The 25,888-nt window shown below is 41.0% G+C and overlaps 1 protein-coding gene across 1 annotated transcript; it reads right to left on the reverse strand.

Annotated features, from left to right (window-relative positions):
• Window positions 1–923: 923 nt before the first annotated feature.
• On the reverse strand, window positions 924–24,258 carry tango6 (transport and golgi organization 6 homolog (Drosophila)). Its single transcript, XM_034685665.1, has 18 exons — window positions 24,073–24,258; window positions 20,703–21,361; window positions 19,594–19,716; window positions 19,280–19,430; window positions 18,772–18,878; window positions 18,441–18,603; window positions 17,941–18,008; window positions 17,010–17,122; window positions 16,388–16,567; window positions 16,128–16,254; window positions 15,745–15,951; window positions 14,389–14,532; window positions 13,379–13,909; window positions 11,690–11,747; window positions 11,416–11,574; window positions 7,486–7,637; window positions 6,162–6,275; window positions 924–1,790 (listed from the first exon to the last, which is right to left on the reverse strand). The coding sequence occupies exons 1-18, from the start codon at window positions 24,122–24,124 to the stop codon at window positions 1,614–1,616; spliced, it is 3,285 nt and encodes a 1,094-aa protein (XP_034541556.1). The 5' UTR covers window positions 24,125–24,258; the 3' UTR covers window positions 924–1,613.
• Window positions 24,259–25,888: the final 1,630 nt, after the last annotated feature.

The raw sequence follows: 25,888 nt of genomic DNA on the forward strand, positions 1-25,888 counted from the left end.
AACTAGAGGGTTCATGTTTACCTCAAGTTAACTGTATGAGACATGGCCTTCTCTCTGTCTCTCAAACAGCAAAGTAATTAATCAGTAATTAATTTATCCATATTCTTCTGATATTCTTTTTTATTTTGTTTCTTTGTATGGATGGTGAGTGGTGTAGAGAATGTGTGTTAAGTGGTGAAAAACAAAAATAAACAGAACATGTTTTAATTCCATAATGAAATTTCAATTGCGACCCCACTTCTAAAGTTTTCCATGTTCAGTCTTCAGACACATTTCCAGCATGTTCTCTAAAATTTCTTCCATACAAATCAAGTGTATTGATGTTGAAGGTCTCACATGTTCTACATCAATCTATGGCATGTGTTTAAGTATATCTTTTTGTTTGTGTTATTTGAGGTGGCCCTGCAGAAAAATACATAACCTCTAGAGTAAACACAGGTGTGAGTGTCATAGCTTGGTGGCTGTGGAGAGACCTAAATCTGCCAACATGATGAAAGAGTCTATGTTGCTACTCGGCCTGCCTCAGTACCTTGACTCCGCGATGGATGAAATATCCACGGATTGCAAACAAGGTCGAAGCCTCTTGTGTTTGCTGTTTGAGGGACAGAGAGAAGGTCATGTCTCATAGCACGGTTAGCTTTTTGCTCAATGGATGAAACAAAAGCAGGAATGTCTCATTGCTCTCTGTCAGCCTTGAGCCTCACTGTTCAAATCTTGCTGGACCCCATTTGTCCTTGTTTACACAGAGATGTCCAGCTTTTGAGTCGTCAAAACTTCAGGTTAGAGTTTAAGTATTTGCCAGAGGAGCATTCATTTCATCTACTGCTAGGAGGCGTGTTTACAAAGATTTAAAGATGTAACCCCAGGTATGAAAAAGTCTGAGTTCATGTGAAAACCAAAATAACAATAACCAGCCAAAAGAGTGAGGTCACATATTTTTAATCCTGAGCCACATTTGGAGGTCTAACTTTCTTAAAGGAGCCCTCAATATGTAAAGAAAGTGTGCACGTTTCAAAGTACTGAACCGCACTGTGACTTCCTAAAATAGGCTTTGACCAAGTCTCGGTTAGAATTTCCAATCTACTTTGTTTCTAACGAAATCATAATTCAAAAGTTAAAAAAAGACACCATCTTCCCCCAAATGATTTTTTCTGTCACATGGCTTAACTTAAGTTCCTCTTTACATGTCAGTTTGTTCACAATCTCGCCAAAATAAGATGCTTCATCGAAATTGTTTCTTGTCTTCAGATATGAAAATGCAGCCATTAACGCTTTCCTTCATCCAATGTCATGGTCTGATATGTGATCACTTTTTAACTGAATATGAAATATATATTGGGGGTAGACAGTGGCAGGTTCAGAATTAATTAAATAAATCACAAAGATACTTTTAGAACTTTATTTTGTAAAATAATTATTGAGCTGATGTTTAGCACAATGTTCTAGTAATAAGGTAGGACTTGGTTGATGCCTGAAGTCTCTGGGCTAAAAGAATCCATGTTACCTGAAGGCAAAGCTAGTACTGGACTAGTTGGGCCATAAGCAGAGCTCATAAACATTGAGTCCCCTTGAAGTCCAAACCATAAAGATCCTGCTGAAGTAAACTCTGAGCTCTATGGAAGCACCACAATCTTTTTCTCCAGCTTCTGCTTGGGGAAGATGAACCTCCTCATCACGTCATCAAGCTCCTCCAGAGCCAGCTGGGCGTGGAGCACTGCGACTTCATCCGGGTCTGAGCGGACCACCCACTTCAGAGCTCTGTACAGGTCCAACAAGACGTCTCTGAGAACCTAGAGAAAGGAGAGAGGAAGGGAAGCAAGACCTTTAATTATTCTTATTCTGCAGACTGTGGTGGAAGCTTACAACAAACAGTCTATGGTTTCAGTTTTGTTGTTTTCATATTAAAGAAACTTTGGTCAAAGGTTTGTTTATTACTGATGCAATCAACCCAAGCTGTGTGAGACAGATTTATCCTTTAACTTTCAAATGTAGACAGAGTGAGAAAAAAGACATAAATGCTGCATATTTATACATAACACACACGTATAGAGCCAGGAAAAACAATAAACATAAAATCAGTGACCTCTACTATAGCTTAGTTGTTGATCACTTAGAAATCAAACCTACAGACTGGGCTGAGAATATCAGTAAATTCAGTCGTCTCCTTTTCTCTCACAGTCAAGAGAAACAGTTTGGGCGCTGCCTCGTGTCTGGCTTAAAGAGCATAATGACATGCCATTTTTTGATAGAGGACCGATTTAGGACATTATAATGAGTACTGGAACAAGAGACAGGTGCAACAGTGAGCTGTTAGATAAAGTGCTGCGTGCAACATGTTCTCATCAAGCTGTCTAACTCGTTTCACCAAGTCCTCCCTGTGTGTGGAAAACTACAAGTAGCATGAAACTAGAAGGAGGTTGTGATTATTGTAGGGTTTTGGCTCCACTATAACACATACTGTCTTATATTGTGTTTCTGACATGGTCTGTGCTCAACAAGGGTTTGCTTGAGTATTAAACCACTCATGCTGTAACTATGGTTACGGAAAAGAACCATCTTAAAGGCTACAAAATCAACTGAATTTCTTCTCACAATCAAAGTTCAGCCTCTAAAATAAATTTTTTAACAGGTCATGGCATTTCCTGCCTCCTGCCTCATTGTTTGTTGCTCTCTATTTACTTTTCAACCACTTCATCACCTCTACCACCCTCCACACCACTACACCCGCCCTGCTCTCCTCCACCTTTGGCCTAACCTTTGAGCCCCGGCCTGTCAGGGTCTGTCCCTCTCATCTGTTCTCATGCCCCTCTGTGTATCATTAGCCACGTACAGCTGCTGCAGTTTCATAATGACAGGACCTGGTCCGAGACCAGCAGCTGGACAGCTCACTGTAATCGTGGCAGCATCCCAACCGCCAAATCACACTCCAGCCAGGTCCTCACACACTGAGACTGAGCACCCACAGCACGAAGAACTAATTTAACTCACTTTTAATGCTAATGCTGATCTTTTAGAATACAGGGTCTAAAAATAAGACTCATTTCATGGCTCTGAGTAAGGATTACATTTTTTAAGCTTAGAATTGTTCTGTACTGTATTATCGAGGTGACGTGGGTGGTGCTGTAGTACTGAAGTGCAGTATAATTTTCTAATATCATGCCCCTCTCATGAATGTGAAAGATGCAATGAGTGGACAGAAACAAGCACAGATGGCAGATGGCATCTTGTAGCACACTGAAGTTTGGCAGTATAATGATCTAGGAAATGGAGATTAAGTTATATATAGGCTGTGTCTGGTTAACTGGCACATAAACAGTTGACCAGAGCAATGTGAAATCAGCACAGGCATGTGGACATAAACCTGCAAGAAGGAATGAAGGCTGGTGGTGCTAGCTCTGCCAGATTTAACCACACTCTGCAATTTGGCTTTGTTTACTTGCAGACTCCCATGATCCCGTGTTTAACCTCATGAGTAAATTATGCTCAATTTGACTGTTTTCTGAGTGTTTTCTTACCAAAGGAACAGACAGCTGTTCAAGATTTAAATTTCTGCTCAAACATCTAGGAAACTGGTTGCTTTGGAACGTCCCCAAGCGGAAACCTTGGGCCGTAAGATATGAAGCCAATGCAGAACTGCTAAAAACTTCAGTTCCTGGTGTCTGCTTGAGGCTTTTACTGGAGTACCTTAAACCACATACACACCAATTCCAAAAAGTCGGCAGAAATCAACATGTTTACAGCCTTGTACAAAAAATGACTTTAGACTGAACATCTAATTTCTCTAATGGCACACACTGGACGGGGATGATATTTATATAACTCAGCTGTTTGGAAGATATTAAGGTTACAAGTTTTGCATAATTAGAGCCACTGTAGCTGTTAGCGAGGAGGCTCAAAGCCAGCCTCAACTCTGCCTCTTTACCTCACACTAGCTTGACAAAGTTAGGTTGAATTAAGCATTTCCAATATGGCACCCGCCATGAATAGGCTTCAAAACAAGACTTCAGAATCAGATGTGACATCAGGGATACTACATCCACTTATTATGCAGTCTATGAACGTCCCTTGTTAAAATAACGTTGAGAATATAAAGATAACCAAACGGACACATGTGCAGGACAAAATCAGGAAGGAGATAAGAGGCACTGATAACCGCTAAACGGCTTCCTTCTGCAACTTGGGATGGCAGCTCAAAACACTCATCTTAATTTCTTGTTTTAGTTTGATGATCACATCTAATGGATTATAAACTTGTTTCATGAGTACAGAGTTCCAGGATTTCATGAACATTTTACTTAAAGCTGTTAAAAACTGTGCCATCATTACAGTTAGTGTCATTATTTGATTGAATTGCCATACAGTAATATTTTACATAAACTGGCTGAGCTAATGCATTGTTTAAGTCTCAAAGGTACACAGTGAACAGTGAGTAAATATTCATATTGCTGCCCCACTGCTACCATATTAGGAGGCCAGAGATCTATGATGTGATCAGTTTGGATTCTTTGCTCCATTATCTAAAAACAACACTTGAAGAAAGGCTGTCCAGAGACTGAGGATGTAAACACTGAAAATGAGGTGTGAGTCATAAACATGGGGTTTATAGTTAGTCCAAGAAGCTAACATTTAGTCCTTAACCCTGGTGATGACCACAGGGAATTAGACCAGATTACAGGACCTGTCAGACTGTGTAACAACAGCCTCTCACTCTCAAAAACACACCCTGAGCTGCAGTATTCAGCCTGTTTAAAGTCTGGAGGAGACCAAGACCAGACTGAGTCCTTCTGCCTCCAGCATTCCACAGTTTGAAGAAGAAAAGTCGGTTTGGTTCGACCTGATTTGTTTTTATGTTATCTTTGAGAGAGGAGACATTCTTCAACCATGGAGACAGAGGAGGTAGCCTCATGGTGACCTTATTGACCACTCTGTCTTTGTTGATAGAATAGTAAAGAGTACAAAAGTGAGGCCCAGCATCATGTAAATCACACCTGTACACCATCACACACTGCAACACTGCCACTTCTTCTATACTATGGGCATAATTATTTTCCTTTTCATGAGGCTAGGCTCTTTAACATTTCCATGTGTGTGTACTAAAAGCTCAATAGATTCATTAAAAACTGTTAATAGCCTAATTTTCAGAGAGCTGTCTGCTTGGTTCTTGGGCTGCCAAGGTTCACTCTTTGTATTCAAGGGGAAACCACGGCAAACAATGTGCATCATAAGCCCAATTCACACATGTACTCACAACCTTATCCTGATCATTTCGGGCTCAGGCTTTGATATTTGCAGGAACTTCCTGTTCACACAAGCACCTCAAAGTGATAGTTTTTCTGTTGGACGCCTGCTCACATCTCAAAATACTCTGTTTGGTGTAGGTCAGGAGGGCTTCATGTGGCCTCTATCCATCATACTAACATAACAGTAGTAAAGATGATACTGACAACTGAAGTGAGTAGTGAAGAGTGAAAAAGCAGAAAACACTGCTCAGTGTGAATGTCATCACTCCGCCCACTCTGTGTCAATGAATTTTCCACTGAAAGACTTCCACCTGCTGCTTTCAGACATTGGCTCACTGACTTCTTGAAGACATTTCACTGGTGAGAAAAAGTTGATGTGAAAAATTAAGCTGCAAGTCTCACAGCCTTTTTAAGAGGTTTTGTGCATGTGTGAAAGAAGCTATACAGTTATAACATGAGACTTCTGTAGACTGATAGATGACGTTTTATTGGTGGTGAACTCAGGAAAGAAAGAAAAAATGTCAAGGCTATGTTCTTACATCTCTCTTTGGCATATCGTTTGTAGCTATGGGCTAATAAAAATGAATGTTTGCCTCAAAACGAAGGTTGTTATTTTTCATCACCAGAACCTGAAAGCATGATGTGACCTGATGGAATACTACCAGCTCTGAAACATCCAGAAACACTTATCATTTCCTGCATCTGGCAGGAGTGTGAGGGGGTGTACTACAAATCTAACGGAGAGAACCAACACTTTCAGAAAACTCTGTAATTTTCCCTTTGACCTGCAGGTAAAACTGCATCCATCGCTCCCTGCCCTGGAGCTTCAAAATAACCGTTGAGCCTTTAGGAAATCATTACAATGAATTTTATTGTTGGTCAGAAACAGATTTTTCTCAGGTGAGTGTGTGCATGTTGTACCTGGGTCGCTTTGTCGCTGAGGCCTCGGAGCAGCAGTGTGATAACGTGGACAGCAGCTCTCCTCACTTCTGCTTCCTTCTCTGTCTTTATTAGAGCAGTCAGACAGGAGCTCAGCTGTGCACACACAAACATGCAAAAATTAATTTTTACAATCATGTACAGTTGGTTCAGCATGAGTTCAAAGCTAGAATACTGTAAGTGATTATCTTTACGTAGGAAGTGAAGGGAGATGAGGAGCTGTGCTGGATTTGACACACTGCCTGCAGTGCTGAGGTCAGTAACAGATCTAAGCTTGATAGACTGATGTATTGATTAAACATTTAAATCAACATGGGCTCTCAATTTCTCTCTCTACACACACACACACACACACACACACACACACACACACACACACACACACGCGCACACACACACACACACACACACACACGCACGCACACACACACGCGCACGCACACACACGCACGCACACGTGAGGCTGGGGAAGTAAAGGTGGGCAAGTTCATGAATAAGCAGCCCTGTTACTCCAGCTGACAGTGTGGCTTATTCATTCCAGCATGCTACATCGAACAAACACACACACACACACACACACACACACACACACACACACACACACACACACACACACACACACACACACACACACACACCTCTGACCACCGCAGCAGTTGGGGAAACACACACACACACACACACACACACACACACACACACACACACACACACACACACACACACACACACACACACACACACACACACACACACACACACACACACACACACACACACACACACACACACACACACACATGTAAATGTGGGCTTATTTTCTGCAAACTCAGATGCTAATCAAAGTGTGTGGGCAGGTTTTTGTGTTTGTGCAGCACATACGCACACATAATCAAGGAATCATATACACACACACACAAAGTGAGAATATGGCCTGCGCCTCTCCTTTACTCAGGGGACCCTACATCCTGCGTCACACCAATTGTTGTGTGCCTGATGCAACTACACTTAGCTGTTGGCCTAGCTGTAACTGTAACAAGAATACCTGAAGATTCTTAAGTGCCTTGAACTTGACTGTATATATTTTCTTCTTTATTATGCGCTGCTGGATGATATGTGCTCCTAAGTAGTGCTTAAATAGACATTAGAAGACATTAATAGTATTAGAGTACCGTCTTTAAATGCCTCTTTCATAAAATTGAATGCTTCAGATCTCTGTAAAAATACTCTACATATTTTCTCGTGGTTTTATAGTTCTGTAATTATGTCTTTTCATTGCGAGGATCTTTGAGGTTTGTCGTCTTACCTCTTGAGCCAGTGTTCCCAAGGAGTAGTCCAGTCTCTGACAGAGCTCCCCCAGGTTGGACAGACTGCTGGCTCTGACGCTTTGGTCCGGATCTCTGGTTCCCTGCAGGAAGACGCACACCAGAGGACGGCCGTGATGGGGCGCCAGTTCCCCTGCAGGAGAGAGAGAGAGGGGAGAAAAGAATTACTCCAACCATGTTATCAAATGCAAGTCAATACATGCAAATTGCAAAAAAAGGGCCAAGTGAGTGGGTGTTTTAACTTTAATGCTAAAAGAGAAATATGTAAGGAAATAAAGTAGTCAAGTCAACTGCAGCTTCATGAGGTTACACAGCAAGTTTTATACTCAGTTTTGACCTAAAGACCCCAATGAAAACGTAATGCTTCAGGCAGGATGATCACAGGCCAAACTACACAAAGGCAACAGCAGAAAGAGATGACTGGAGAGAGAGAGAAAGAGAGAGAGGAGAGTAGCTAAATCGCCTCTTGACTAAAGACTAATACTGCTGTTTACAAGTAGCCATACTCACTTAATTCAGCCGTGCGTGTGCGTGAGTGTGTGTTTGTGTGTGACACTATTACAGAGGCTGACACACAAAGAGCTACAAACCGGCGTATAACACAGCTGACTGCTGAGTAGATGCTCCTGCCAAACGACGAGATGGAGAGCCAGAGCCAGAGCCCACATAGAGACAACCAGCTGACTGGATTGTAGTAGTAACACTTGGGTGAGGTTGTGTGTGTGTGTGTGTGTGTGTGTGTGTGTGTGTGTGTGTGTGTGTGTGTGTGTGTGTGTGTGTGTGTGTGTGGGTGTGGGTGTGGGTGTGTGTGTGGGCTATATTATCCTGATCCAAAAACTCACTCACACTTCCACACACGGATCAAGCTGGTCCATTTCGCTGCTCCATCATTCTTAGGGTGCCAAACACTTCCTCTGTGTTCCAAGACTCAGACCACCAATACACACAAAGGCGAGACACACACATACACACACCTACACATGCATAAACACACAGACAAAACCCACACCTGGTAAAGCTGATGCAACATTCCACCAGATGCTTTTAAAGTTGCTGAACTGTATTTATAACCTTATTAAGAACCACAGGCTGCATCAAAGAAAAAAAATGTTTATATAGAGTCTGTTTTAGTCTATAGAGCTTTGTGTACATTTCAATATACTTTATTTCCTGGTAAATCTTTACATGCAGATGTAGTCTCCTTTAAAGATTCTCTGGTATTTTCCATTTCATCATTTTATCCCAAGCTTGAATTTCTCTTTATAACTATTTAAGACAATAACTGCCACCAGAGAACAAATAGCTAGAGGTTGATAAAGTTCAATTTGTAATATGGATGCTCCCCAATATGACATGTGTCTGTTCAGTGAAACCTCCTCCGTCCTATGTCCACTTCATTTTCTTATCACATTAAACAATATTTTACAGTTTTCTTCATAATTTAAAGATTTTTGCACAAGAGGGACCTGGAACTTTGTTATAAAAAAAAAAATACTTGAATTTTAATGTCATCTATGAAGCCTTGTTTATTCGATGCTTTCAGAGTTTAAAAAAAAAAGAAAAAAAAAAAAGGATGACTATCACTTTAACACTCATAAGTGTTCAGATGAGCCTAATGTTTGGTTATTTATGGTGCTACAGTAATAATAATAATTATAATAATAATAATAATAATTATTATTATTATTATTATTATTGTTATTATTAGTTTTATTACTGACTATCACTGCAACACTCATAAGTGTTCAGACGAGCCTAATACTTGGTTATTTATAACGCTACAGTAAAAATAACAAAAATGATGATGATAATAATTATGATTTAAAAATAATAATAATTATGATATTTACATTATTATTATTAGCATTATTATTATATATTAGATTCAAAAAACTAAACAAAAGCAAAACAAAAAAACAAAGAAGGAAAAAATTTAAAGATAGTTATTATTCCTCTCTTAATACAAATGTTGTCTAGGTTGGGATTTCGTTCAGTTACTGTATATGTGGCACTTTGTACATTATAACAAAACAGCTCTGCCCAGTCATTGAGGCAGCTCTATAGAGTGTGTGTTCATTAGGGTGCCATGTTTCTTGCATCACTGTGGATGACATGAAGCCCCCTCTGGCCCCCGCTCTCTAACACATTGGTGAGCATGTTTCCTGCTCTGGCTGTTAGCTTGTAATGCCATGAACAAGACTGTTTGTAAGATCAATTTAAGTTTAGAAAATCTGAGTCATATAGTTTAATTTAATAAATCAACAGCATAGAGTTGATGTTCTACAGACACATATTTCAATGCTTCTTTACTTAACTGTACTTCTCCAAAGCTGGAAATGACTGCAATCAAATTTCATACTTTTCCACGTTGCAGACGAAACCTGCTTGAAGTGCACTTTCTGCCTTCTTTTGCTCATTATTAAAGCCCCCCAAACTCTGCAAGTGCCTCTCTACAAGTGCAAAAAGCCAGCAACTGGGAGCAAACCAGAGCAATGCCAAACATTCATTTATTCCACATTTGCTCAACTGCTCCAGTCAATTAAGAAAACCTTCTTATTTACAATGACAGCCTGGCAAAAGGCAAATCTTGGCCACTCTGGGTTTTCAAGACAAACACTGGGGCTCTCTGGGCATCTGTGCAGCAAACTGACTGTCTATCCAATCTCTGAGCAAGGATATAAACCCCCCAATTGTCCAGGGGAAAGTGGTACGATGGCAATCTGGCAGATAAAAGCAGAGAGAGGGTAAAAACAAAACAGAGTTTTCTATCAGAGAGGGACTCTGATAAACAGGGTCCCTTCTCAACAGAGATGTGTGTGGAAGACAAGTCTGCACTGTGGCTTTGTGTTGTGATAGCTGCCCACCACAGACAACTACAGGCTACATGTGTAAACAAATATGGACATATGAAAGCACAAACATCTTCACTTACGTTTAAGTTTTACCACGCAAAAAGTCAAATCACTGTCACTTCAGCAGCAGAGGGAACACAAATTTGTCACCTTAGAGGTTGACGTTGTTTTTATTTTTTTACTGCCCTCTATCACTTATTGATATGCCAATTTATTGTCTGTTTTGTGTGATTGTCCAGTCCACCCATGTAAACTAATAAAGACAGGTAAAATGAAACTCAATTGAAGACAATTAAAGCACTTGCTAAACTGCGAAGCAAACTGACTGCCAACCAGTCAACATTGTGGAAGACTTTGGTCTAAGGAACATCCTCAGGTTGGCAGGTTGTTGCGATATGCCTTACCATCTTGGGTTATAATAGTTTCATGAATATAGGACTTGATGAAACAGAGAAGGCAACCAAACTGGAACCCCTAAAAAGTGCCAATTCTGTTGTTGCATTAACCAGGGATCACTGGACAACAGTGAGTAATCAAAGTTATCTCTGAAACCGCACTGTATATTGACGCTGATTGGACATTTTGTACGTGTGCACTCCTGCGTATTTCTTAATGTGTAACAGTGTTATTCTTTAAAAATATATAATAAAGATAAGAGCAGTGTGTCACAGAATAAGCACTTTGAAGCTGTCTCTTACCTCTGAGTCATGGTTTCAGACCACACTGGTATAGCAGTGCAGCATTAACTTGAATATCAAATCTGAAAGTCAGGATCAATATGGACCTAAAAAACCTTTTGAAATGCAAAATAATGGATTTAAACAATGCAGTTAATCAAGATTAACTATTGAAATTCTGAGATTAATCGTGATAAAAATAATTGTTTGACAGCCCTAGTTTTTATATTCACTTTTTATGTTGTCATGGCATAGAGAATGTGGACCTCAATTTGTCTTAACACACCTTTTCAGGTCAGGAAATCAGTCATATGTCAGGTTAATATCTTTGCAAGTCTGATTATTCAAATGTGACTGTGAATAAACGTTAGCTGGTGCTCACCCATCGCTCTACTCGCCCTCATCAGGACCTCTCCTATTTTGAGGCGGGTCTCCAGAAAGTGCTCCTTGTTGGATGTGGGGAGGGAGGGACCACGCTGGAAGTCTTTCAGGAGCCTCTCTAGAATCCTCTCAGGGTAGAAATCAGCCAACACAGAAAGACCTAAACACAGTTTATGATCAGTTTATCTGCCTTCACCAATGATTATACAATATTATCTGTGGATTAAAGAGACTTTTTCTGTAAATAAACAATCAATGATTGTTTTAATTTTTACCTTGAATGGCAGACAGGTATACAAATGAGTCTTCATGCTCCAGGTTTTCTAAGAAGAGCTGAAGAGAACAGACTCTCAGTGAGATTTATCACCACATAGACCACACTCCCTGAGAAGGAGTGAAAAACATCAAACCACTGCCTGAATGGATGAAGGGATGGATCCTGCCAGTAGTAAGAAGGAGGATCAATACTGGCACTGAAGTGAATACATTAGAATTAAAAATACAACTATCAAAGAGAATAAATCAAACATTACACCCACATACTAAAAGTCAGCCTTGAAGATGAAGGTTTGATCAGCAAGGGGGAAATGGGTGTAAAAAAAAAAAGAAGGAGGGGAGGGGGGTTCTCAGACAAGCTGACTGTAATGTCTGGATTTTGGGGGGATGTAAGGATGAAACATCTGAGCGTGACCTCAATTCAACTCAACCTTCAGAGAAAAATCAATAAAGGGGCTTCTTCCATAAAAGTGGGGTGCTGATCTAGGGTGCTCACAGCGGGGGTGCTGATTACAGAGAATACTAAATCAGTTGTCTTCTCCCTCTCACCCAAACCACCTTAACAAGTCCCAAGGGTGCTCCACTGTCCACCCTGACTGCCCTGCAGATGAGGTTCAACTGCCTCATCTATTATACATGTTGACTCAGACTGGTGCAGGAGGTAATGCCACTACATGCATGTTCCTTTATGGTTTCTTCTCTGAAGTACTATTCAGTGTTAAACTATGCCAAGGACAGTGGAGACAAGGCATAAAATCACTTTTTGAAATCGTCATTATTTCATCTAATGATCTGGTTTGCTTTTAAAGGTCATATAGAGACAAAAGTATCAAATTGAGACTCCTCAAATGACATCATGGCTACATCATATTGTAACCATGTTTCTGAGCAACAAGGTTTCAAAAAAAGATTTGAAAACTTCTTTATAGAGCTCGAGCAACCAGAGTTGTTCAGAATCTGATGCTAGTAGCCGGACCAATGTTGTCTTCCAAACCCGCCTAACATACAATATTTGGGTTTCGGTGCGTATGCCTGTTAGTACCCAAGCAGCAACCTCCGGCCGCGAGAATCGAAGCCAATGCGGACTTGTTAAAAACTGCAGTTTCTTGAGTGTCTACTTGAGGCTGGCTCCGGAAGTACCCGAAACCACATACACACAAATTCCAAAAAGCCAATCTTTTCAGCAAAAATAAACACGTTTACAGCCTGGTACAAAAGACGAGTATAGTCTGGATAGCTCATTTCTTGATCGGCACACACTGTACGGGAAGTGTATTTTTTCATAACGCGTTTTGAGGGTATTGAGATTACGAGTTTTCCATTATGAGAGGCACAGCTGACTTGATTGACAGGAGGGAACACTGTAGCTGTTAGCTAGGAGGCTCAAAGCCTGTCTCTTTACCTCACACTAGCTCGACAGAGGTTACAGATACGGATACCGTCCATTATCTATACAGTCTATGGTTAGTATACGTGTGGGATATAAATCAAAAGGTTTCACGGTAAATTAACACTAAAGGATTTCTCATAGACTTCTCAAGGAGAGGCACTTCTTTGTCTCGTATCATCAATACCAAAGGCTAGATGTCAAAATCTGGATCAGGTATTAGGAACAAAAATTTCTGCAGATCTTTACTTGCAATCAAATTAAAAGAAAAGAGAGTGAGTAAAGACATGAAGAACCCCACCATGAGGACTTCTTCCTGGCCCTGGACAGCCTCTGGGTTCTTGCGTTGCACCATCTGGGTAAGCACCCTCAGGGCGTACGCTCTGGTAGGCACGTCAGGGTCACACGCCTCCAACAGACAATCAGAAAAGGTCTTAGGTGGGGTCTGAGGTTCACGTGCTTTCCTCTTTCCACCTGTTGGACTTCCTCCTGCTGGAGACCCTTCAGGAGACGCAGAGGGTCTAATTTGGGTGTCGCTCTGTGAGTTACTGATTGTGGAAGTCGAACGAGGACGAGCCTCCAAGCCGACTGGTTTAGTTGCTATCTTTTTCTTTTTCTTTTGGGGTACACTGTTGTTCTTTGCTGTTTTTGCAGTGATTGTGGAGGATTGAGCAGCAGTGGTGAGGTTTTCAGGGCGGTAGGCACCGTGTGTGGCAATGACAGCTTTGAGGTTGGATGCCAGCTCCTGGATGAAAACGTCAGCGTGCTTCTGAGAAAGGGTGTCCAGTGGTGGAAGCAACCTAGACAGGGAGGAGTAGTCCTCTGCGCTGAGCTGGAATTAAAAAAAGAGGATAGGATGATTGGAATGACAGTCCAGTCAGTCATCAACACAGGCTTCAAAGTTTTCTGATGTCAGTTCAGCAAACATTTCATTAAACAAGCCCTGCTTGCACTCAGTCTTCCTCTGTCTGTGCCCCAGCTGTATGCTTGCACTCAGATTTGTTGTTGTTTGCACACTTTCCCAGGAAATCAGGAAATCTGTACAAGCACTAGCAGAGGAAATAAAAGTGCATGCAGGAACTATTTGAGTGCAAGGGCAAGGTTTTGAGGAAAAGCATCATTAAACGGGAATGTGAAATGGATAAGTCATGCTCTCAAATTGAAAGACAATTTCCTCCATGAAAAGGCAGAAAAAAAACAATAACGTTATTTAAAAATGTCCCAGTTTTAAGCTTTATCACATAAAAAACACAGTACTTGCATCAAAAGTTACTAGATATGCAAAATGTTGATGTGCTATGTTAAAAGTACCTGAGGTCCAGAGAGCAGAGTTGCTACCAGGCCAATCCCCATGCTCAGTGTCTCACTCTCTACCGGGTTCCCAGGACCTGGACCAGCTGTGCTTTCTAGACCCACACAGGCCCTCTGGAGCAGGGACACAAGGAAGTCCACAACCTGGAGAGAGAAAAAGAGAGTCAGGGAAAAAAAGGAAACTTAGGTGTGTTTCATTTAAAAGTTCAAACCCAACGTAGAAATGTTTGAAATATAGTGCTACAAACAAGAGTTAAAAGTAAGAGAACCATTTTTAGGTTGAACTTTGTGAACACTAAGCCTTTGTACTGATGCTGCATCTAAAAATAAGACATTCTCCAGTGAGGTCAGGCTACTTTATCAGAGGTTTCTTAATCTATGAGAGAATGTTTCCTGGCTGCACAGCAGCTTCCATCCAGTCATTCAATCCCCCAATAACACCAACCAGAATAGAAGCAAATAGGCTATTTTTGTGAGGCAGCATGAGTCACTCTGGCCTGATTTCATTATAAAAACTCCCACAGGAACAACATCTGATTTTAAAGATGTTGGAAAAGAAAGATGCCATCCCAGGAGGATGAGATAACACCTCAGAGAGGGAGGGACTGGATGCTGCAGAGGATAGTCAAAGCTTTAGAGGAAGTTTAGCATAAAAGTGTGGAAGGGTCTGTTTCAGAACAACCACACATAATGAATATAGGACACAGACTATCACCGGACAGATGCAGTTTTACACAAGCTAAGAACACCTCTGCTGTGTATTTTTAGGTGCCGCCCACAGTGCGCACAACTTGCATCACCTGAAGGGAATTCCAGTATTTTTAAACCTGGGCCCTATTTTTCATGTATCAGGGTCTGAATGACTAATATGAACAAACGTTTTTGAACTGCTTCATTTTTGCTTCAGCTGGCAGAAGAAGACAAGCTTCTACATCATCTTTTGGCGCACATGCTCCATCAAAGGGGGTCCAGTAAAGATGCTTGATTTGGCCACTAACAAGGTCAGACTGCTATTCAATGTGTCTGAAAATATTAAAGAAAAGATCTCAACCTTTAATTAGAGATTACGAGCATTCTGTTTGTTTGTTTGTTTGTTTGTTTGTTTGTTTGTTTGTTTGTTTGTTTGTTTGTTTGTTTCTGCTGGGTAAAACTGCTGGGTAACACTGCCAAACACTGATAACTTTGTGTCAGCTGACCCCTCCCTTCTCTCCAGCTACACTTTCTTCCAATTTGATCACTTCTGACTTGGATAAGTAAAAAAGAAAAAAAAAAAGAAAAAATATAGGCTTCACAGAGGTAATTCCCAAAGCTGATGGCAGATGTGAAGGTGGCAGTGTTTATGTTTTCTTTGCTCACCTGGCTGTTCTTTCTCAGCAGCACACTGTGCTGCACAGACTCAACCATCGCAGCCAACACTTGAAGCAAAGCGAGTCTCTGGCCTCTCTTCTCAGCCCGACCTAGCAGCTGCTGCTCCACCTCTAAGAGTGTCATGGCCGACACGTCCAACTCCTCTTCATCTTCATTCTCTTCATCTTCTGCATCTTCTGCCCAGCTGGTTAGCTCCTGCAGGGGAGGTAAGGAAATGATGGAACAGCAGAAACACTCACAGACACACACTACAACTTTAGAACTAGTACAATTAACTTTTTATCCACTAACTGAGCAAAGCTAAACACAAAGACACATCTGTCTGGACTGGATTCTGTTCGACATGTGGGAGTATGTGTTATATTTCTAACCTGCAGCAGCTCCAGGAAGAAGTCTCCCGGCAGGTCAGAGTCTTTGAGTTCAGTCAGTAGCTGCATCAGACACTCCAGCCTCCACTGCTCCCCTGACAGCTTCTCATACAGAGCATCATCTTCATCACTGATGGACCAACAGAGAGAATAGACATTTATTATTTTTTACTCTGTATTTGTTGTGGGAATCCTCTCTTAACAACACAATAAACACTTATAGTAAATATCACACAGATTTCCAGTGAGAGTATATTAGTCACCTGCAGCTGTCTCTGGAGCAGAATCTGACTCCCCCATCGCTGCCCGGGGTGAAGCTGAAGCCTGCTGACACCTCGTTTGTCTTCTCCCTCTTCAGACCAGAGAGCTGTTTCAGAGCAGACAGGGCTGCAGGTGGTTCAGAGTGACCCAGGTACCACAGCAGAATCTCCTGACAGGGGGCGCTACAGAGCACAGTGCGCACACACAGTTAATTTTCAGTGCCCTGCCTTATATCTGACTAATTACTCACATGTACTTCACATTCATGCAGAATTTGTTTCCTGCCAGGCATACCTTTATTTCAGTTTCTGTTTTCACAGCAGAATTAGAATAGAGAGGTGGATACATAACTCAATGTGGGTAATATTTTGTCAGTAAATGTAGAATCACTGAAATTGAACTCTATGATGCATATTTAAGAAAAGTTTGTTCAGGAAACCCTCAGAAAGATCAAAACTAATGGAAAGTAGGATGAGTAGGATTTAACTAAAAACATACATATGTACCCTATAAAAAGCAATCCCTCCCATGCATCCTTTAAAACCCTTGTAGCATGTGATATTATGTGTAACAGCAGAGACAGTACCCTAGTTGTCACATCATTATGCTTTGTAAAAAAGTTACCGCAGGTGGGAGACGTTCTGCTTGGTGAAACAGAAGAGTGTGAAGATCACCAGAAGAACTTCTTCCAGGGCTTTGAAGAGAGGAGCTGAGGGACTGTTTCCAACCACCCAGATCTGACAGCAACATGAGAGACAAGAGAGCAAAGACACCAATAATATAGTTAGAATATATTTTAATCTGTGAATAGAGTTTAGTTTGATTAGTTAGATTATATGTTATTACCTGGCTTTCCTATTAATTATGTGACTGTTTTAAGTACTTGATTCTGATTGGTCAAAACCTCATAACAATGGTGAATAATTCTCAGTAGCAAAAATGACACCAGTGACAACCACTGAAAGGAGACCGGTGCATTTTGCCTCTGCCTGTTGACACTGTGGCAAGAATTTAAGATTCTGTCTTATGGTGGTCTTCAGAGTTGAGAAATAATGACAGCCATCGGGCACAGATGTGAGAGCAGGCTGAGGAGCTATACCTGGCTCCAACCATCTCTGATCTCTTTGTGTCAAATTATTTGTGTCTTTAGTTGATAGACAGGTGATACGCAGGAAAATGTATAGTGAACAAGTGGTTATACAAATTAGAATCCCTTCAGGGTGAGACGAGACTCCTCTATCTATCTCACATCTCAAGACGCTATCACAAACATAGCAGGGCTAGACCACATTCTATGTTAAATGAGTACCTTGCAAATGAGATCAAAGTCTTGAAAAATAATCCCTAAATGCTACCTTCTTTATAATTTATTTATTCTTTCAGGATGAATTTTGGACAGAAGGTCCTGTAGGAGTATACTTCATGTATTTTCACTAAAACTACACCAATCACAGAGTCGTACCAAGCGCAAATAAGCTACAATAATTAATATTAACATGAATTTGAGGTTCATCAAAGCAGAAGTATGTTGTGTTTAACGTGGTTACCTCCTCACCTTAAACACATCCTCCACACAGCGAGTCAGCTCCCACTCCTCCACTGCAGCTTGAGAACAACCTTCATCTGGAAAACACACACACACACACACACGCACACACGCACACACGCACACACACACACACTGTTCAGATTTGCTGTAGATTACTTATTACACATTTGATGTTTTTGGCATAAGGTCTTACACACAGGAGAAAAATGGGACCAACATCAGTAAACTGTTATTACTGAGAGACAATTCATTCAAGCATGAAAAACATAACGCCAACAGATGTAAACATAAGGAATATTGCAGTTAATATGCGTACTATGCTAACATCAAATTAAGTTGAGAACTTGTTTTAATCTGTGTCTCCTGCATCTGTTTCTATGTCCTTAAAAACGACAGGTAGTGTGACCTGTTCCCCGAAAAGAAGAGCTGCTATTTTGATTACACTGACTGTACTTTATTATGACTGAGCAGTGAGCACACATGAATGAGACGGCCATGCTACTTACAAGAAGCAGTGGTGCAGCGTAGGAGAGGTGCTAGCAGAGGAGCGAGCAGGTACTCCTGCGCAAGGCTTGGCTTCTGCTGCACCATAGAGAGCGCCGCCCTGGTGGCCACACGCTGGAATTGTTGCGCTGTCAGCTTGTCTTTGAAGTGGAGGAGCTCGAGGATCTAGACATCAATGACAAATACAACAAGTTTTGTTTGAGTCTCCATGGTTTTTGCCAATAAAACCCTAGAATTCAGCTTTAATTGCTTGTTTGGTCGTTAAAATACTGGCATTATAGTGTGTGTGTGTGTGTGTGTGTGTGTGTGTGTGTGTGTGTGTGTGTTTCTGACCTGGAGACACACTTGTCTGTAGTAGATGTCTGCTGAGGCAGACTGTTGAGGGCAGGTCACCAGGATCCGAGCCACACATTCACATTTCTTCCAGTCTGACTCGCCCCCTACAGGACACAGACAGTGTTTCAGGTTTGGACCATGGTTTGAACACATCAAATACAAGCTCCATACTAGTGTATCCATTATCAAAAGCAGGTTTAATGCCAGGTAGGTTTACTCATGAGTTGTACTCATGAGTTGTGTTCATGTGTTGGTGTATCCAAAAGCAATAATTATAGAAATAAAACAAACAATAGAAAGGAAGAAACAAGCGTACTCCTCCTGACAAAAACTTAACACTTTGAAAATCACCCATAGTGCATTAATATGAGACAATGACCCAAAGAATGACACACTTATGTAATGCTCCAGTTCTATGGATGGATATTTGATCCTCCACTCACCCTCACCTCTACCTCCATTTCTTCCCCCATTCTACCGTCATGACCTCCCTCCTCTTGCTCACCTGTTCCTCCTCCCAGGACGGCTCTGACCACAGCCTGGACTCCATTGGGCTGTGTCAGCCTCTCAGACAGCAGCTGACCACACAGACGCCTCAGCCAGGCGGGGGCTGATGCCAAAGCTGTCCTGCTGCCAGAGACCCCAACTGAAGGAGACTGCAGAAAGGGGAATCATACAGTAAAGTAAAGCTTAACCAATGCCTTAATTAGAAATAAGAAAACATTACAACATGTTATTCACCTCGTGTGCAGTAAACTTAAAAATTCTAACTTCATCACTACAGATGAGGTTAGAATTGATCCCTGACCAAACACACACCTGTTTGGGTCCACCTTGGAGGACCAGCAGCTCCTTAATAACGATTGGTTGGTAGACTTTTCCCAGAAGGCCTTTCAGTGCCTCTTTGCACTTTTGACGTTCCTCAGCACTGAGGTCCTGGATCTGCAAAGTTTGCAATAAAAATGACAGAATAACAGATTCATTATATTTCTAGTATTTACATGCATCAAAAGCTGTTTGGATAAATATATTATTCAACTGCAACAACTAACTGCAAGTCATTTCTAGGCCGAGACATCAGTGAAGATTTCAGAAGTGATGATTTTAAATATAAAAAAATCTGTTACAGGTGCTGCAGAGTAATAAAGCATGTGGCTGCAAAGGGAGCTGCACAGCACCTGGTTAACAGTCTCTGTGAATTGTACCTGAAACAGTGACTGCTGAAGCTGAGGACTACAAAGTCTGAGAAAGAAGTATGCTCACCAGACCACTGAGTCCCTTCTTTAGACAAATCAACATGTATCAAACCACCAAGAGCTCTTAACCCTCATGACAACATGTTCAAACATGTTCACTCCCCGATGACTTCTGGATGTAACACTCATCAAACAGAGCACTTTCATGTGCATTAAAAGCTATATCATGAAAAATATGCCAGGTAAACTTTTAAGTGCATACTGCCCCCTACTGGATCAGAATGTGTAGTGAATGAAGATAGTTCATCTGGATAATAGTCAACAGCCTTTTTCAAACATTGTGTTAAAGCCTGTTATTGTGAGAGAACTTCATTTAAAGCTTGTGTGGCTTAAACTTGGACCGACCTCTTGAGAAGGACTATCTCATTGTCAACACGCCCAAATAGAAATGCACTCAGAAAAAAACAAAAAGGCAGTGAAAGGTATGCAAGAAGTCATCCATTTACTTCATGGTCTTAAATAAGAGGTTTGATTTTAGCTATGACAACTAGGAGTTGCTACAATCCAGCAGAGGAATGACTGCAGGGTTCATGTGTTTGTGGAGTAAATGATTACAGATAAATTATTTCAAAAATAGCCATAACCCTAACCCTTTTCATTTTTTCCAATAACTGTCTTTTCCAGCTTATTTTACAAACAGAGCAATAAAAAAAACAAAACATATGGCATTACCTTCTCCTCCTCTGTGCCTCTTCCCTCTGCTCGAGGTGGTTGGTGGCCCAGCTGGCACAGAGCAGCCATCACATCCCCAAGATGTCGTGTGAACACCAGTGTGGCCAGAGAAGACAGCTCTGCCAGCGTCAAGAGAACATTTGTAGTGATCAAAAGGCGTTGTCTTCTTTCCAACGCTTTTCCACCACAGATGAGTTTTTCCACCATCGCCCCAAACGCTGACCTGCACCCCAGAGGCACCCCCACCCCAGGAGCCAAGTAGGGACAGAGCCCCAGAGAAACCACAAACTGAAGAGCAGCTCCAAGCGTCTTTTGCTGGCTGACGCTGAGGACGTCTGGAGGTAAAGGAGGCGCAAACTCTGGAGTGTGTTGTTTGGCTGCAGAGGGAGGAGGCGTCCGATTGAAAAGTTCAAGTTCACTGGAGAGATGCTGTGATAGGGTGAGGAACAGGAGGAGACATTCCTGGACAAAGCTCCATATGGTGTCCTCTGTATCACTGGAGAACCAGTCTGCTTCAGCCATCACCTCCTCCCTCAGCCTCCTCACCTCCTCGAAGCTGGAGTCACTGTGCAGCTGTTCCAGGAGGAGCGTTCTGTTGGCTCGCAGCGCAGCCACCACGGCCTCTTGCTGTGAGGACTGAGCATTGTGCACAGACCCTTCTGCAGAGAACAAGACACAGAACATGCAGTGAGGGTTGATTTAGTGTTACCTGTTTTGCAGAGCTACCATCAACAAGTGGTATCACAGTGTGTTTACAGTAGAATCACATATCAGCATCTGCTCAGCACCGATCTCTACTCCATGTGCTACAGACAGTGCTGAGAGCATTGGAAACTATGGTGCCTTAATGCACTCTGCTTAACTCATTGTGCCAAAAAAAAGTATCTTTGCGAGATGCCTTCCAAAAAAAAAACCTAGATAATCTCAAATGTCATATTTTATTCATTGTTGAGAAAATATAGACAAAAATGTAGCTAAAATATAGATAAATCCATGCAAATACAAAAGATAATCAATTGTCTTCTGTACTTTGTTGCCACATGACCCCTGAGGGAACTATGCTGCTACCACCCTTTATTAATTAACAAAGAAATGTAGACGATTCGGGATTGGCCTTCTAGCGTGCAGCTGTGAGCAACATTTAACCAACTCAGGACAACATGGGTCTCCAGTCTCTGGCACTCTTATTTTTGGGGTCACGGAATAAAAACTTTGGGAACCTCTGCTCCAATCATCATGTTTTCTGAGTAATACAACTTGGAAAAATATACTCCCATGTAATCTGTGATTGGCCACTCCAAAACTAGTATATTCATCAGGGTCTGAACAATAAATAAATGAATTTGTGACTAAAAAAATAAAGCTGGGAACACATGAATTGAATCCAATTTTAAACTTGATGACTGAAGACCCTGACTTTAACATGACTGTGCACAACCTCAGAGTATAATCAGCAATCGTCCTGTTTCCACAGAACAGCAGCAGACCACCTCAGTGTTTGATTCACGCATTATCAGGTATATATTATAGTGCAGGGGCTTCAAACTCATTTCAGTTCAGGGGCCATATACAGCCCGAGTTGATCTAAAGTGGGCCGGACCAGTAAAATCAGAACATAATATATAAATTACAACAACTCTAAATTGTTCCCTTTGTTTTAGTGCTAAAAAGTAAATTCTTAAAATGTTCACATTTAATGAACTATGTTTCTATAAAAACAGCTGTTGTATTTTTTGCCAGGATGAGTCTCATAGTGGGGCAGAATATTTTGCTCTTTAAGCCCTGAAACCTGCTGCTAACACACCAAACACACAGGTTACCCATTCACCTGACACAGTGTGTAATGTTTACAGCAAAAGAACAGATAGATTATAATAATGAAGAAGGTAAAGTTGACTATTTTGGACCCCTCTGCTACAGCATGAACAGTTTGCTTGCTGGACAGTGTTGTATGCAGGGGTCCAAAAAAAGACAATGAATTTCCACTGGATGCAAACTGCAAATATTTTCTCATGTTGAGAAAAAAGGTCTCAGAGCGCCGTTCAGGTGCCCCCTGTCAGCCGTTTGATTGAAGACAAATTTGAAATATTAGTTATCTTTATTGAAAAATTGCAGTTTATGACTTCTCTGTAATTTTTTCCCTTTGGAAAGTCATCCCTTGGGCCGGATTGGAACCTCTGGCGGGCTGGTTTTGGCCCACGGGCCGTATGTTTGACACCCCTGTTATAGTGGATGTTAAAATAAAAGCCATGTAAAATGGTAAATACAAGCTTTGCTCTATATTTTAAATTGTGTTAAAATGACTATAACAGTTTACACAGGCTACTTTCACTTTTGAATGATACCAATTCTTCCATTAGAGCAGGGATGTCAAAGATGCGGCCCGCAGGCCAAAACCGGCCCGCCAGAGGTTCCAATCCGGCCCGCGGAACGACTTTGCAAAGTGAAAAATTTACAGAGAGGACATTAACTGCAATTTTTCAATGAAAGTAACTACTATATCAAATTTGTCCTCTTTGGGTCGCATAAAATCATAGTGTTGACGGAGCGCACCAGAACGATCCTTTTTTTCCAGGACTTTTTTTCTCAAATGAGAAAATAGATTACTTGCTGGTTGAGATTCATAAACTTTTTAGAGCACTTTAAGATGATCTAACTACTAACACCAGCACTACACCCCTGCATACAACACTGTCCAGCAAGCAAACTGTTCATGCTGGATCTGGGGGGTCCAGAATAATCAACTTTACCTTGTTCATTATTATAATCTATCTGTTCTTCTGCAGTAAACTTTACACTGTGTGTTTGGTGTGTTCGCAGCAGGTTTCAGTGCTTAAAGAATATAATATTTGGCCCATCATGGCCAAAAATACAACAGCTGTTTTTTGTAGAAAGATAGTTCATGAAATATGAACATTTTCAAAATGTACTTGTACTTGTTTGCACTAAAAAAAATGGAAAAACAGAGTTGTCGTTATTTATAGGTTATTTGTTATGTTTTTACTGGTCCGGCCCACTTCAGATCAACTCGGCCTGTATGTGGCCCCTGAACTGAAATGAGTTTGACGCCCCTGCATTAAAGGCTGGCTTGCAGCATTAGTGAACCAGACAAGTGGACTATCGCGTTATTAGGTTACAGAACATACAGTGTTCATGAGCTGTGAATACACATAAATGTATCCACGGAAGAGCTCTGTATGTTGTCCATTCTTCTCTTGTATTCGTGGCTAGTTAAAGATATCACCAGATAACATAAAGTGATCCATCCCACGCTGTAATACTTCTCAGTCATCTCAGAATCACTACATTCACTGTTGCATTCATTCACGTTTTCTAAGTTATCCTCAGTCTGTCAACACTCTCCGCTTACCCCCGAGAGGTTTCGTGAGGGTGTTGATCGCTGAGATGATTGCTGAAGTCATGTCGTCATCATGGGTCACTTTGGAGACGTCTGGTGGTTATGATTTACAAACTATTTCTCCGTGTCATACGGTCACACCACAATACCCCTGGACATGCCGTGGATATCTGTAACGTTGTTATTATGCGGCATCTCAAAATGGCGCTGAAATTATACGTCATCATGTGCGGCTCACGGGATTGGTTGATGTTGCGTTCACGGTACAGTTGGAAATGTCGACAATTTCAACAGCGTTGGTTCGATTCACATTAGAATGTCAAAGTTTAGGGTAGATTTAAATTTGATTTGATGTCTTTATTTCCATCATGTTAAAGTAAAAAAGAAAAAACATACAAGTAGAAAAGAAGAAATAGTTATACAAAATAGTTTAGTTTAGTTTAGTTTAGTTTATTTATTATTCATCTTGTCGTGCACCTTAAGGGGCCCAGCCCATATGGACTTACAAGGCACTACAAAAACAAAACAAAATAGGAGCAACAACATAAGAAGAAAAAGAAAAATAGAAGAAAGAAGAGCAGTTACAATACTGCACATGTCCAACAATGACCTAAAGTAATTCAAAAGCACAGTGGTACACTTCAGACATTTGGCAGTGACAACAACTAAATCAGACATAGAGTGTGCTCCTACGCTGCTGAACAGCATTTAACACAAACTGAGCAAACTGGAACACTTTGTGAGTAAACAGGAACTAAAGTCTATCTTCATCAGACATGCAAAACAAATCAGGACAGTTTTCTGATATTTTGTTGAAAAGGAGGCATCTGAGATCATGATATGAAGGACAGTAGAATAAAAAGTGCATTTCATTTTCCACTTCCTCCAGATCACACAAGGAACACTTTCTCTCCTCCTCTGGAACAGCGTGGAAGCGACCTGTTTCTAGTGCCAGAGGAGGCACATTTTTTTGAACAGACAATTATGTTCTTAGTTTGGGCTTACACAGGACTTCTTCTAACCATTTGTGTTTGTAAGTGTCAAATAGTTTTGTTTTAAAAATAAACAAAATCAATCAGTTCCATTGGCAAACACTGACACATTTTACTTTACAAGGGCGAAAAGGAGTAGGAAGAAGTTAAAACGTATCTAATCCAACCCCTTTATTCACTATTTTCTGGCATTATACTAGTGCACTTCCACACGTCAAATCTTCATTATCTTCATATTTACACCTACAATCAAAAGTAAACCCCTCATGATTATCAACACTTGTCTTCCTCCTTGTACCTCATGAAAATAATTTCTTTAAACCACTTCTTATACTAGATTATGTTCTGACATTGCTGTAGCTCCATATTGAGACTGTTCCACAGTTTTACACCACAGATTGAAATACAGAAGCTTTTCCTTGTGGTCCGAACACTCACCATCTTCAATCTTAACTTCCTTCTTAAGTTATAACCCCCATCTCTTTCAAAGAACAATTATTGAATATTTCCTGGCAAGAGATTTTTCCTTGCCTTATTCACAATTTGGGCAGTTTTAAAATCTACAAGGTCATATAATTTCATTATTTTGCATTTGTGTGTGTGTATATGTGCCAATACTGTTGATAAATTAGATTTCACTCATTCTGTCTCAATAAACAATAACCCTCACTGTGTAAACAGAATAATTGTCTGTGAATTATACAATGAAGACCGTATTACCAGACATTATATAGTATGAGCTGGATTTTCATTAATGCAATGTTGACATAAATAAACTCCCTCGCATCTGACGTTCACATGTAGGCTCTTATGTCTGCTTGTTATCTAAAAATCAG

This window comes from Notolabrus celidotus, chromosome 6 (assembly GCF_009762535.1).
Source record: "Notolabrus celidotus isolate fNotCel1 chromosome 6, fNotCel1.pri, whole genome shotgun sequence".
In the NCBI taxonomy this organism is placed as follows: domain Eukaryota; kingdom Metazoa; phylum Chordata; class Actinopteri; order Labriformes; family Labridae; genus Notolabrus; species Notolabrus celidotus.

Coding starts and splice junctions, on each gene's coding strand:
- tango6 (XM_034685665.1), bottom strand. CDS start 24,124: ATGACTTCAGCAATCATCTCAGCGATCAACACCCTCACGAAACCTCTC. Junction 19,717..20,702: donor GAGGCACAGAGGAGGAGAAG/GTAATGCCATAT, acceptor CAAACTTTGCAG/ATCCAGGACCTCAGTGCTGA. Junction 16,255..16,387: donor TGCTCCAGAGACAGCTGCAG/GTGACTAATATA, acceptor TTGGTCCATCAG/TGATGAAGATGATGCTCTGT.